Raw genomic sequence first — 15177 nt, 5'->3', positions numbered from 1 at the left:
TCTCATTGCATTTTCTTTTTGTTTTTTGTTGTTGTTGTTGTTTGGTTTGTTTTTTAGAGACAGAGATTTCAACATGTTCCCAGGCTAGATTTGAACGCCTGAGCTTAAGTGATCCTCCCACTTCAGCCTCCCAAGCTCCGCCCAGACTGATGCATTTTATGGTAATTCCTTTTTTCTCTTTTACAGGGTTTTTAGTTCTGTATTATTTGTATTAAAAAAAAAAAAAAAACCTGTAGATTTTACTTAGCACATACTCAGTATTAAGGGAAATTGCAGAACATCATAGAGGAGTTGGAAGTTTGAATTGTGACATACTGGAAAAGAAATAATTTGTAGGAAGGAGATATAGTACAATATAGTAAAACTATAGGCAATTTATTTTCTTTAAATGTTAGCAGACATTTTCTTTTTAAAAAATGTATTCAAATATCCTAGCTGACTACCTAGATCTCTCATTAAGGTTTGCTTATATTTTCACAACACCATCAAAGGTGAATCTGACCCAAATCCACATCTATAGAAATACATATATTTAAAATTGAAGATCCAGTCAAGTACTAACTAAGCTCTCAAATTTTCTGACAATCCAACCTATCATGTTCCTCATAATGAAGTCAACCATAAGTAGAAATTTTTACAAAATCTTAAATCCCAAAGAATATTTGCTACCCTCAAAATATTTAATGATACAGAGAAGACCCTATTTATATGTGAGAATTACTAGTGCACTGAAAATTATGCAGGAGAAACATCAAGTTCTCATATTTTAATTGAAAGCTATGCTCTTCCATCAATAACATGATTCCCTTTTGGACCCTAAAATCATATGGTTGTGCTAATTGTCCTTGCTAGAAACTGAGGAAAATGTCTCTAGCTGTATAACATGACCCATTTACCAAACTTCGTTCTATGACTACCAGAAGGCCATTTACTCTCATTCCTCTATCCTGTCAAACAAAGTAGGTCTGGCAAACAGAACACTCTAAAGAATAGTGATCATTTTTAACAATGGATTCACTTAATATATGTTTAAACTACATTAATGCTTTTCACCTAAGCAATCAACAGAATATCCATTAAATGCAGACATACACACATTTTGGACAGTGTGTGTGCATATACATACACATACACATATATAAACATACACACATAATAATTACATATGTTAATTATACAAATTAATTTTATATCTTTGCCTCAAATGTCTTGTGATTTGATCACATATAGGATAAACACGTGAGCTGTATTTAAACATAAAGCCAAGGGTTCAAACTTGTTAGGAAGCACTGTAAATAGAGATCCAAAATGATCCCAGAGGAATTAAATTAAGCTGAAAATAGCATCAGTACCGACATATATTAACAGATATGCCAATGGGAGAACTAAGGTTTTCTATTTCTGAAAGGTTCATGTGTTTCCTTATTTCTACGAGGGAAACTCCTGACTTCTGGGTAATCTTTGGCTCCTGAGTGCTTGCCTGGCTCTGACTCTGTCTTGGATTGACCATAAGCTCCTGTTGCTCTCTTGCACTTGATGGTTTGCCTGAAATGAACTACTGTTCCTTCCTGATTTCTAGCTTCTGTGTACTTCCGGAGTCAACAAGTTCTGCGTCCCTGCTCCAGCATCTGCCTTGGTTTTTCCTAGTCCTGATTAATCACACCATTCCCACAATTCAGAAGGATCCAGGCCAGTGATTCATCAGCGGAACATCTTGGAAGAGCAATACAAATTTTGCGGTGGATCTTTTCAGAATCCCCACTCTCCCAATTAGGAACTGACCAAAATGTCCCCAGGTGTGAGTTTACAATGATCGAGCCTTGAAGGTAGTTCTAAGTTGTGAGTTAAATATGAATATGCAGTGCCTAACACATAAGAAACACATAACAAAAACAGAATTTCCATATTATCTTGGAATATTTTTTTCTGGAAACTTCCACAAAATTTTAAAATTACATAAAATCACCAAATACCCTAAAGCCTTTCTGTAGTGAAAGCCAATGGAAAAAAAAACAAAAACAACCTTGAGAGCTCTGGAGCTCTTACAAATATATGTGAAAAGAGAGATACATGTTAGATGGATTGCTATGTGGGAAAGAATATATTATTTTAGAGGGAAATAATCCAAATTATATTTTAAATACAATAGGTTCTTATAGTAAAGGAATCTAATAATTAATATAAATGATTTTCTGAGGACAGGAGTATGAATGGATTCAAAATGTGGCAGAGATGACCCTTTGCCCCTCAGTATTTATTCCTATGTCATTATTTCAGTGTAGAACTCCCTAAGTTTCAGTTAGGCACAAGGCTGTCCAGCCAGTCAGCATATCTCCCAGTCTCCCTTACAGCTGGATTAGCCAAGTTACAAAGATCTGGCCGTGGGGATGAGAATGAAGGTGATGTGTGTCATTTCTGGGTTACATCCTTAAAGGGAGTGCTTGCCCTCCACTTTTTCTCCCACCCTCTGGTCCCTTGGGGCTGGGATGTGAAAAGTGTAGTGGTAAGTCAGCTTCAACCATAGGGAAAAGGACGACACCCTACTGTACTGCTTCCCCCACCTTCTCTAACCCATTGGAAACACCTAGAGAATTTACATAAATACTGAGGCCTGGCTCTCACCCCCACACACTCAGATTTAATTGGTCCTAGGGGCTGGTAGAGCAGTGAGATAAAAGAAACAGCGGTCTCTGAATGACCTGATGCAGCTGAGCTGCTAACCCCACTGGAACACTGCTGGGGTATATTTAATTTAAAAATTAAATAACCAGAGTTCTAAGAGAGGATGCAAAAAAGGCCATGTTGATTACATATGGCTTTCCTAGCCACAAACAATCCTTCTGCATGTTCAAACAATTGTTATTTGGTCTCAGTTAAAGCAGCTGAACAAATATCCTTACAAATAAACACAAAATTCTGGCCTTCAGGAAAAAAAGAATATGTTAAGTACAGGTAAGAAAAAATACTATTCTTTTTCTAAAGGAAAAACTAAAGTATAGCTATTGAAAACAAAAAAGTGAAGTTTTAGCATAATCCGAGGAAATTATGGCTGAACTAGAGATTTATTAAAGAAAAAACAAAAAATAAACTAAAAATATTAAGACAAAGACAGAAAAAAGATATTAAAGTTGGCCAATTCATTAATGATTTGCATAAGTCAATGAGGCCTTGGTATCAAAATGTGATGATTTTAGGACAGAGTTAAAGAAATATTGATTTCTCTTATAGGCCCATTTTTGACAGGACATAGGTTAGACTGCTTTAAAACATGGTCTTAATAAGAAAGAATAAAGATATAGTCTCCTTGTATTTTGTTGCTTTGTCACCTTGAACATGTAACTTCCATTTCATGGTCTAAAATGGCTGCCCCGTCACCTGCCATCACATCCTCATACCAGCCAGAGAGAAGAGAGAAAGGAGAAAAGACAATGCATACTCTTCACAATAAGGGCACACTGCAGAAGTTACCCAGGCCACTTCTGCTCACCCCACTACCCAGAACCTTTACAAAGGTTTACACACTTATCTGCATGGGAGGCTGGGAAATGTAGTCTTAAGCTGGACCTAAAACTTTTATCACTATAGAAGAAAAGAACACTGGGTACTGGGGACACTTAGAAGTCTCTGCCAGAGGTTTCATTATAAAGCGGTACAAGAAAATGAGATAAAGTTGTTTCTAGAATATTCAAAATACATTTTGTAAATATATAAAATACATAAAATTGGCCAGGCCTGGTAGTTCACACCTGTAATCCCAGCACTTTGAGAGGCCGAGACAGGTGGATCACCTAAGGTTAGGAGTTCGAGAGCAGCCTGACCAACATGGTGAAACCCCGTCTCAATTAAAAATACAAAAAATTATCCAGGTATGGTGGCAGGTGCCTGTAATCCCAGATATTTGGGAGGCTGAGGCATGAGAATCACTTGAACCCGGGAGGCGGAGGTTGCAGTGAGCCGAGATCATGCCACTGCACTCCAGCCTGGGCAACAGAGCAAGACTCTATCTCAAAAAAATAAATAAATAATAAAATATGTAAATACAAATATATTTATATAGAAAGCCAAATATGACATAGCTATACTGTATAGAAAATGAAAGACCCCTTCATCTACATACCTCTGGGAAAATAATGAATTCTTAAAATAATCTTGGAGCATGTGGGTGCGGGACTAACATTTAGGTCAATTAATAGAGTATAATAATGCCTTTCCACAGATCTTCTCCTAGTACTACTGATACAAATAAGGCTTTGGAATGGGAGATGTTATTTCTGGAATCCTAAGATTTCTTTCTTCGAGGCAACAGTCTCAAATAAGAAAAGGCTAGAACTCCTAGGAAGCACGAAAGCAAGGCCAAGTTGAGGTATTACAAGGCACCAAGGGAAAACATCAGCATTTCTTGCACAATTTCTGAAAATGTGTCACCATCTATAAAGCCTCTCCTACTGGCAAGAAGACAACTTAAATAGATAATTAAAATAACAAAAGTGGCAAAGCAAAATCAAACATAGATATCAATCCATATTTGACTCTCTCTGAGAGAAAAAGTTTTCAAATGAATAAAAATGTTTATCCATCTATATTCTATATTGTGATATTTTTGCTGTAAAACTAGAGAATATTTTTATATCGGTATTCTAAATTTAATCAGATGGAGTCATTTCTTAAGTACTATACAATTTAACTCTTTCAAATGAAGGGCTTGCCTTTTAATGGAAAATATGCATTTCACATTAATGACAAAACACAACGTCCTTGGCTAAGATATCTTCGAGCAAAATAGATCCCTTTTTGTACACTATGCTCTGTTATATGTAAGGCTATACAACAAATTTATTCAATAAATCAAAGTCTGAAATCACCTATACTAAGTAGAAGTGCTTAAAAATCATAACTTCAAATTAACATATCATTTTTCTTAAAATTTCAATCATTGAACTCTTGGACGAAATGCAATAGTTTATGAAAATAGGGGAAATTTTTAAGCAGTTATTATTAGATGTATCATCATGTGAATAGTTATGTTCAATACCATGGAAAAAGTGACCCAGCCACACTTTTAATCAATGAAACATTTACTACAGAACGCTTTTCCTGAATCTTTGATTGATTGAGGCAACTACAATGTTGTAAATCAAAGATGACTTTAATATAGCTAATACAATTTTAATAAATTGTAAATTCTGCAATTTACAATTATAATGTAAATCATTGATTTTAACATAGCTAATAATATAACTAATAAATTCACATTTGAAAAATTTTAATAAATTTAATAATGCTTTTAATGAAGAAGAACAAAAATCCATCTCATGAAAAGTAAATATAAAATGTTTAAAGAAATAATGCAAACTAAAACAATTATTTTTAGGTCAAACTAATAGTGCTGAAAACACAGACATAATCATTTTGTTTGGTATGAAAATATAATGCCAGGTATATACTAAAAGAATACTTAAGAAAACACTGTTTAAAACAAGTGCTGAAGAAACTATAATCACACTAAAATGTCAGATAAATCATTGTTTCTTTTTTTTACATGGCTAATGACTGATATGTGCATTAAATGTAAAGTAGAAGTTTTATACAATTTGCACCATGGTTTAAAAAATGTTTGTCATTATTTCTGAGATTTGAACCTATTCATACTAGATGTAATAAACCAGAAGTGCTTACGTCTCTACTTGAGCTTCTAAATTTATATGTTGTGTTTAAGAAAATCACATTTAAAAGAATAATTGAACAAAGCCTATCACACATCCACCCTCAGATGTCCAAGCTCAATTCCCTTTTCTATTTCTGAAAGTGTGTGTCCAGATCGTTACTGTTCTCTTCAGGGCACTGCCCTCTCAGCAAGAACAAACAACAAAACAAGAACAAAACAAAACAGAACATCAGACAGAAAACCAGAGTTCAACTTCATAGAGGAAGAACGGCCATCGGGTAGCAACCTCCATACTTGCCTCTCCCCTAAAGTGCTAAAGTGGCCCTTGTCCTTACTCATAAGTTCCTTCTGGAGGAAAGCTATCCCTCCCTGGTGGCTTCCAGAACACTCCCTCTCCTGCATTCCCTAGGCCCCGCTGGCGTTCTCAGGACCTTCTTCTATTAAACTTGCCCTTATGCCTCCAGGCTTGGAAAAGACAGGGTGACTGACAGACCAGGCTGGTGACTCTCAAGCTGGTCTGAGCACGTGCCAAACTCAGTCTGTGGATAGACAAGACAGAGGAGAGGGAGATAAGCTTGGAGTTTAGGGAGGGAAAAAAAAAACACTTCCGGCTAGGAACGGTGGTTCACGCCTGTAATCATAGCACTTTGGGAGGCCGAGGCTGGGGGGACTGCCGTAGCTCAGGAGTTTGAGACCAGCCTGGACAACACGGTGAGACCCCGTCTCTACTAAAGTAGAAAAAGTTAGCAGGGCATGGTGGCATGCGCCTGTAGTGCCAGCTTCTCAGGAGGCTAAGGCAGGAGAATCGATTGAACCCGGAAGAGGGAGGTTGCAGTGAGCCGAGATCGCACCACTGTGCTCCAGCCTGGGCGATAGAGCGACACTATAAATAAATAAACAAACAAACAAACAAACACTTCCTACCTATCAGGACTTTACCTACAGAAGCTGATTTGAATTTCAGGCCAGCCCTGTGAGATATTATCAAATGTGTTTTCCAAATACGAAACTGAGACATACAGAAGCTGTGTTGTTTGACCAGAGTGTGAGAGTTTGTAAGTTTCAGTGTGAGGATTTTAGACCAGCTCATCAGATTCTGTGCCATGCAGTTCACCTCACTGTCCCAGTGTGGGAGGGAGAGCCTCTGGTATGTGTTCACAAGGGGCCACAGAGACCACCCCAGGCAGTTCCACAAGCTGTACACTGGAGAAGCAGCAGAATTTTTAAAATACACAAGTGACAGCTTGCCTATTCTTAGTGCCTGCAAAGATATTTTACTACAGGTATGTTACAGGGCAAGATGGCTCAGAAAATTTTGCCTTGTCTTGTCTCCCAGTGCCATGGGGGTGCTTGCTATGCTTCCCACAAAGGTGCCATTTGCCTTCTGCCACTCTCTGTTGTCGCTGCTTTAGTTCCCTTCTTATTGTCTCTGTCCCCTTGGCTAGAATCATATGCCTTACCCATCCCTAGACAAAATCATCCCCTTCTCTCCTTGCAGTTACCACCAAACTCCTTGAATAGTTTATCCACCATCCTTCACATCCTCAGCTTCCACTCATGTCTCAACTGGTTCTGACAGTCTGGCTTCTGCTCACACGCTCTACTGAAGCTAAAACCCCAATGACATTCTAACCGCCAGATCCAGCGACCTCTTCAGTCTTCACACACCCCACTTCCCTCAAGTTCTGCCACTTTACAGAGACCTTTCTTCTGAAAACTAGATCCTTCTTTGGCCTTCAAAGTATCGCTCTCTCCTAGTTCTTTGTTTCAGCCTGTGACAGCTCCAAGTCAACTGCACACTCTACTCTTCCTCTATCCTTTAAATATTGACTCTCCAACATCCTACCTTTTGTTTGTGTATTTTCTTCCTCTAATTGGTCTCCTTGTGTCATCTTACTCACCTGATGGTTTCAAAATACACGATCAGTTAATTTTTGGATCTCTCACTTTTGGCCCAAATTATTTCTCAAGTTCTACATTCTTATCTTCAAAAATCATAGTAGTATTTGTGGCTCAGTTCAACATGTCCAAAAGCAAATTCATTTTCCTTCTCCTCCTAGTGCTGTTCTGTGCCCTGCATTCCAATTCTCAGTTAATGACACTACCCATCTAGTCTTCAAAGCTAGAGACCTAGCCCCACCCTATGTTCTTCATTCTACTTAAACCTCCACTTCTGAGAGGAGTATACAAAATACTAAAGCTTCTACCCAAAAAAATCCCTCATAGTTGGGCATTTGATTTTTTGTGGTTTCGTTTGGGTTTTTTTGTTGTTATTGTTCTTTTATGTTTTCCAAGGCTTCTACCCCAGATCAGACTTTCCACATTTCTTACCTGGACTAATGCAATGACAGGCTCTTAATGGGTAACTAGACTTCAATCTTTGTTCCTCAAGCTCGTAAACAGAATTCTCTTGCTAAGAAACAAATCTAATCACAATAGCTACTAGTTTTATATTAAAGTCATTGGCATTATAATAGGGTATAATTATAAGACTGTTTCAGACCCTGAAATGCCAGGCTCTGCCACACTGAGGTCACACTGTGCATGCTGTACTTTGGGGATGGATAATTCTCCCAGTATGACACATTCTTCCACATCCTTTAAAAGCCAGCTCTATCATCATCTCTTCCCAAAACTTCCCTTGTCTCCTTGACTGAAAGAATCTCTATTGCTTCCATGTGACTTTGCTTATGGCTTTAGTGTCGCAGCTCCCATAGAGTATTGTGATGATCCAGCACCTAACAGAAGCTGCGTTCATCTGCACAGGCTGCCATAACAAAATACCACAGATTGATGGCTTAAGCAGAAATTTATTTTCTCACAACTCTGAAAGCTTAGAAGTCTAAGATCAAGGTGTCAGTAGGTTTGGTTTCTCCCGAAGCTTCCCTCCTTAGCTTGTGGAGGGCTATCTTTTCCCCATGTCCTCCCAAGGCCTTTCCTCTGTACACCCCAGAATCTCTCTGTGTGTCCAAATCTCCTCTTCTTTGAAGGACACTAGTCAAATTGGATTAGGGTCTACCCTATGACCTCATTTTAACCTGATCACCTCTTTAAAGGCCCTATCTACAAAAACAGTCCTATTCTTAAGTACTGGGGATTAGGACTTCAACATATGACTCCTGGGGAGGGACACAATTCAGTCCATAACATAAACCTTAAGCATAATGTGCTGATCAATCATCTTTGTCTGGAAGAGTCAGGTCATGACTTAAAGAGTTTGATTTCAGATGCATTCAAACTCTGCTTTGTTTGCTTTTGCTTTGTTTGCCTGTTTGTCTGTTTTCTTGAGCACCTGCTATTTACAAAGCACTGTCTTTAGACCAAGAAAAGCATACATAGGAAGTAAATGCAAATCCCCTTTTCTCTGGGAATTTGCCATTTAGACAAATGTTTTTTCTAACTGCTTTTACGAAATCTCAAATCTGAGAAAGGTGGAGCCATGCACAGAGAAGCTAGGGTGGCACGCCTGAAGCCATAAAATCTAGCTCTCCAGCAGCCCTTGCAAGGGCCTCTGGAGCTCCAGGGAGCACAATTTGAAAGAGCTAAGAGACACGCATATATTAAGCTGAATAAGAGAGTGAGGATGCAACCGTTTAAACTCCAACTGTGGTTGTTGTTACCTGGAATATAAAGTTTTCTCACTGTCTTAAAATCAACTAATGAGCATTTATAAGAATATCATTAAAAAGACTACACTAACAGAAGGAAAACAAGGAAGGAGGAAACGAAGAGAATTGGGGACATACAGAAAAGGTAGAGAAGGAATATAACAGAAACAAAAATTATATCTAATGATAACCATAGGCATGGCTCTTTATAACAACTGTAACATCAGCAAAATAACAGTAACTACTTATAGGACCCTCTCCTGAGCCAGATGGGCCAAGCCCAATGCATACATCATATCATTCTTACAATACCCCTGAGAACTGCTATTCTCCATTTTACAAATGAAGAAAAAGCGGTATGAAAAATTAGGAATGTGTTTAAAATCACAAAGCAAATTAGAGATGGGACTCAAATGCTAAGGTATCCAAGGTCAAAGCCTGGACAGGCAACACATTTGAAAATATTCGGTTTATGACAAGACACATAGCTTGAAGTCATTGTTTTAATATGCCCACAGTGTGGACTAGCCATGCATTCTGGTTTGCCAGGAACAATCCCAGTTTCCATCTGTTTCCCAGTGTAATTACTAATAGCACTCCCTTTCACTCTCAGAAGTGTCCCAGTTTAGACAGTAAATTATATGGTCATCCTGCCTCAATGCCACTGACCCACAATGTAACTGGCCTATACAATTTTCCAGGCCCAGTGCAAAATAAAAATGTGAGGTCTCTTGTTCAAAAAGCAGGGGGCTGTTGGGGAATGCTATTAAAGGTACTGAAATATAACACTTTTTTCTTTCATGTGTCTGCTCTGCTCATGTCCATTGTCCCATCAGACTTCATTTGCAAAACACAAGGTCAAAGATAAAATTGGCAAGAATTTCAAGACGGCAATAGTAGAGCATTAAAACAAGCTGGGCATCCTTCTCAGCTCAGAACCGTGGGCCACTGCACAGGATGTGCATCGATGAAGCCAGCCCTGGGTCTTCCTTTTCTCTGTCCACTCACATGAGTCTGTCATCTCGGCAGGCTCTGTCACAGGTTGGCAAACAGGAAACAGGTTGTAACTGACTATTGTCCAGACTTTGGATGTTAAATACTGGATATTAGGTTCATATAATCATTTATTTAGAAGAAATATTTTTAACAAAGCAAAAAATTTCATTTCCCAAGCAAAACAAGAACATAAATTCAAGCAAATTAGATCACTCTCTAACATTTTATCTGTGACCTAAAAATAACCTATCCATGATCTCAAACAAAAATTTAAAATATATGAAACAATAGTGCATGCAAAGTCTTTAATACCTCAATACCTGATTTAAATCATGTTTCTGTTTTAAAGGCAGGTACTACATGTTTAATTTGAAATTTTTTGCTGCATAAATCCATATGTGCCTGAGCAAAACTGAAAATTCTACTGTCTATTTAGACCAAATGGAAGAAAACAGGAAATCAAAATGTTCAGGATAATTGAGGCACTATCCTTAAAAATGGAGTGGGAGGAGAGAGGGTGGGTCAACTCACTGATTCATGCATGCACTCAACAAGCATGTATTGAGTACCTACAATGTCACAAGCACTGCACACAATTATGGAAAGCACAGGCAGACAAGGTAGTATGTCCCTGTCCTCAAGGAGGTCTAACAGAATGAGACCAAAGTAAACAAAAATCAATGACTTTGGGTACTATGGAAGAAGGAAATGCAGGGTAAAGTGGATATAAGCAAGGAGCACCTGGGAAGAAGGGGCTAACTGAGCCCTGAAAGGAATCCACAAGGTACAAAAGGAAGGCCCCAGGAAGAACAAAGGCTGTGCTGAGGAAGCACAGCCCACCATGGAAAGAGTAGCCAGGTGAAGGCACAGAGCTTTGTTCAAACAGCAGTGTGTGCCTGGGGGCAACTACAGAGAAGATGCAGAGAGACAAATACCATGGCATAGAGAAGAAAGGCAATGCTCACGGGCTGTCTTGGGGATGGCAGTGGGGTAAGATGCTCTTTCCTTAAAGGCCAAAGTGTGGGAATTGAGGCGAGAGAGGGCTCAGAAATAGGAAAGATTTTAGAAAAGCTTTTCCCTCTAGCCATATGATTTCTTTTTTTTTTTTTTTCTTGAGACAGAGTCTTGCTCTGTCGCCCAGGCTGGAGTGCCATGGTACGATCTCGGCTCACTGCAACCTCCACCTCCCGGGTTCAAGCGATTCTCCTGCCTCAGCCTCCTGAGTAACTAGAATTAAATATGTTCACCACCACGCCCAGCTAATTTTTTGTATTTTTAGTAGAGATGGGGTTTCACCACATTGGCCAGGCTGGTCTCGAACTCCTGATCTCAGGTGACCCACCCACCTCGGTCCCCAAAAGTGCTGGGACATATGATCTTTTTATAAAGGTAATAATACCATTTTGTTTGCTTATTTATAGGGTGGTTAAGTCAAAATACATTCTTAGTAGAACTAAAAATATGTTTTTTAACCTCTTCTTCCTACTAAAGATTAGTCATCCTTCATCCATGTTAATGGCTTAAAGCAATAATAGAAATGATTAATGACTAATCTAACAAATATTTAATTTGACTTAGGAGTAAACTATCAATTTTTGGCAACAAATTTACCACTCGACTTATTTAATACTATGGCTAACTTTTAAAACTAACTTCTATTGTTTGTTTCCATCTTTGATCATTCCCTTAGGACTGGTTCCTAGAAGAGGAATTACCAGGCCAAAGGGTTTGAATAGCTTAAAAGCTCTTGGTACACATTAGCGTAGTCTAATATCAAAACCAGAGTGACTACATCAACTTCAGGTAACCAAGAAAACTCTATGGGGTGTAAATGTTGCTATAAATAACACCCTAAAAAGAAAATCTAATAATATATTATAAATAGATCTTAGGCTTTGTAAGCCAGAGTAAACTTTTATTTAGGATGACATTCAGACTAATTAGTGCATTTGTGCGTGTAAACATAAACAGGCACAAATGATGCACAAAGAAAACAAAAGTGGAAGAGCCCATAGATTCTGAAAGAGATAAGAAGAAACCATGAAATGATGTTCTCCTTATAGAACGGGAAAATTTATTTTATACTTTCCATACTTTCTTGCCTAACTCTATATACTAATAGTAAGTTTTCTGTTGTAATGATCAGGTTTAAGATTAGAAGAAAAACTGATATTTTAAATAAAGATCAACAAATTAAGTTTTTAATATAATTAGATTAACTGTCTATTTCTGCAAAGTATTCTGCACAGTACTTTGTACACAGATCTTCAGAAAAGAGTAATTATGTAAGAAGTGACTCAGATTCTTCAAAAGACAAAGAACTTTGTTACCAAAAAAGTTTCATGAAAGCCAAATTTAAAGCTATTAAAAATCAAATCTTAAAAACATCCATTTTTGACAATCTTCGTTACAAGGAAGTATATAATAATTCTATAAATCTCCAGTTACCAGGATATTCTCAAATACTTGTACATTTGCAGAGAATGTGGCCCCTAGAAGTCAAGTATATTAATTTTGAGAAGTCAACCATAACCCAATCTGTACATTTTACATCACTTGAGACATTGTTCTTTCCTTCTTGCCACAGCCAAGAAGTGAATTTTATCTGTCATGATTATCAGCAGAAAGTTGACAGATTTCAGAACACTAAGCAGGAAGTCTGGCACCTGAAATATTTTCCTTCAGACCAAGGAGGCATGGAATTGGTTGTTGGAAGAAGAATTTGGATGAGATCACAAAAACTAAAGCTCCCGGTTCTTTGAATGATGCTCTCCCAGGAATCTGGGTGGAAAGAAGCCAAGGCTCAAATTCTTTGTCTTTTCAGCAGTGAATAGGAAAAATTCAACTTTTGAGTGTTATCTCAGCAGTTACTTTCACTCAGTTTTGCCCCTTCGGCCCTAAAATGAATGAAACGTTTTCAAAGCAGATGGCAGTGAGTCAAGCAGAAACGTGGAAAGTAAGTACATCCCCAGTTCCACGAAGTCCTGAAGCTTGATTACAGCACTCCCATGGGCCATGTAAACAGGGGACCAGAAACTGAGCAGAAGACAGATTTAAGCCAGTGGGGAGGAGACTATAGGACTAGGACGGGGTGAGCGCTACATGTGGCTTTAATATCCAACAGCTGCTAGAGATCATCACCCCGCTGCTCTCCCTGTACCCCCACACCAGAATCCTCTGTTTCAAAGACCATAACTAAAGCGGCCACTGCCATGTTATCTGAGTAACGAACTCAACCTCGAGCACATTCAAGGACATTTTTTAACTTAGTGTACCTGAATGTAGCCGACTGGATCTTTAATCACTAAACCAAAGCTTTAAAACAAAGTCTCCAGAAAAGAACAAGAAGGAAAATCAATTACACAGTGCACTTGAGCAGACTGGGGAGGAGGGTAAAAGAAAAGTGAGGGAAGATGGGGCAGCCGGGATTCCCTGGACTGGAGCTCTCTTCTCTAGAGCTAACTTTTCAGACCTGGAGCTCTCCAAGGCCCCCGCAACTCAGTGAGTCTCCGGGCACCAACAAATCCCCGCGAGGGTCACCGCCCCCGCGAACGCAGCGTCCACACGCCGATTCCCGCGCTTGCGATGCCCCGACCGGTCCCTGGTCCCCGCACAGACAATGCCGCGCGCGCTTCCCGCAGCCACTCCGGGACCCGCGCCCCGCGCCGCCCCGAGGTCCCCCAGCGTCTGCCGGGGACACTTACCGACACCAGGAACTCCAGTGTGCCCACATAGTCCCGCTCGGTCTTCTGGAGCTCGCTGAGCACGCACACGCGCAGGCGAAGCTGCTTCTCCAGGTCCTTGGCGCTCTCGGCGCGGCCGTCCCCGCGGCTGTCCTCGCTCATGGTCGGCGGCGGTGCGCGGCGCTGCCCGCCGTGCTGAGCGCTGACCCGCGCGCCCGCTGCTGCCCGGCCCCCGGCGGCGAGAATGGAAAGTTGCCGCCTCCGCCAACTCCGAGGAGGGACAGACGACTTTACATGCTGGGGAGAGGCTGGGCGCAGGGAGAGGAGGGGATCGAGCTGGAATCCCGGCGCGGGGGACGCGGGGCTCGGCAGAGAAAATTCCTGGGAGTGGGGGCTCCGGCCAGGCCCTGCGCGCCCGGTCCCGCTGCTCTGGCCTCACACGGCCGGGACTGGAGGGGAAGCGACTTCGGCAGCCACAGCAGTGACTTGGACATTAATCAAAAGCTTTGTATCCATGTGACTCCGACCCTTTACCCTTCGCCAAATCTCAGGAAAAAGGAAACACAACCCTGGGGAAGTGCTGCGTGCTGGCTAATCACACACGCGCGCGCGCGCACACACACACACACACACACACACACAGCAGCAGCAGCAGCAGCAGCAGCACTTGAGATGGAACTCACAGGAGGTTCCCAGTCCCAGGGACACACACTCCAAGGCGCAACTCGAGGGTTACTCCTGAGACTCCACTATTATTTAACTTTAATGTGTTTTGTACGAATCCTGAAAGCAAAGAAACAAGTCCCCACGGTTACATAACTGGATGGGAACAAAAACAACCACGGTATTGACCCTCCCGTCTTTGAAAAGAAACACATTGATTTTTGGTTTCATTCAAGCACAAAACAGGTTTGCTTTTAAAACCCTCCAACTGAGAATAGTTCACAGGGCAGACACCCTCCAGTCTGAGCTTGGAAAGTCAATTAGCATAATAAGTGAAGACACTATGGGAAAATGACAGCCTCTGCCCATGCAATAAACCCCAGATAAAATAAGCGTCACCCTTGTACTGTGCTGTTTTCTATGTCTATAACTTTTTTCAACATCAACATAGTATGTAAATTCATTGAGAGGCGAGGGTATTTGTGCCAGGTTTGTTTCTAAGAGCTGCTGTGATTTAAGACGGTGTCACTAATTGAAAAGGTAAAGCTGTTGTTGGATGCTC

General features: G+C 40.2%; 1 protein-coding gene across 1 annotated transcript in view; it reads right to left on the bottom strand.

Annotated features, from left to right (window-relative positions):
- Positions 1–14420, bottom strand: part of PREX2 (phosphatidylinositol-3,4,5-trisphosphate dependent Rac exchange factor 2) — a 282460-nt gene extending 268040 nt beyond the window's left edge. Inside the window, exon 1 of the mRNA XM_028852724.2 lies at positions 13974–14420. Within this exon, the coding sequence (XP_028708557.1) occupies positions 13974–14114 (141 nt within the window). The 5' untranslated portion in view covers positions 14115–14420. The remainder of the gene's footprint in view (positions 1–13973) is intronic.
- Between the last annotated feature and the right edge of the window lie 757 nt (positions 14421–15177).

This window comes from Macaca mulatta, chromosome 8 (assembly GCF_049350105.2).
Source record: "Macaca mulatta isolate MMU2019108-1 chromosome 8, T2T-MMU8v2.0, whole genome shotgun sequence".
Lineage (NCBI taxonomy): Eukaryota > Metazoa > Chordata > Mammalia > Primates > Cercopithecidae > Macaca > Macaca mulatta.
Note: the sequence above shows the minus strand (reverse complement) of the source record. Positions and strands in the feature narration are given on the sequence as shown.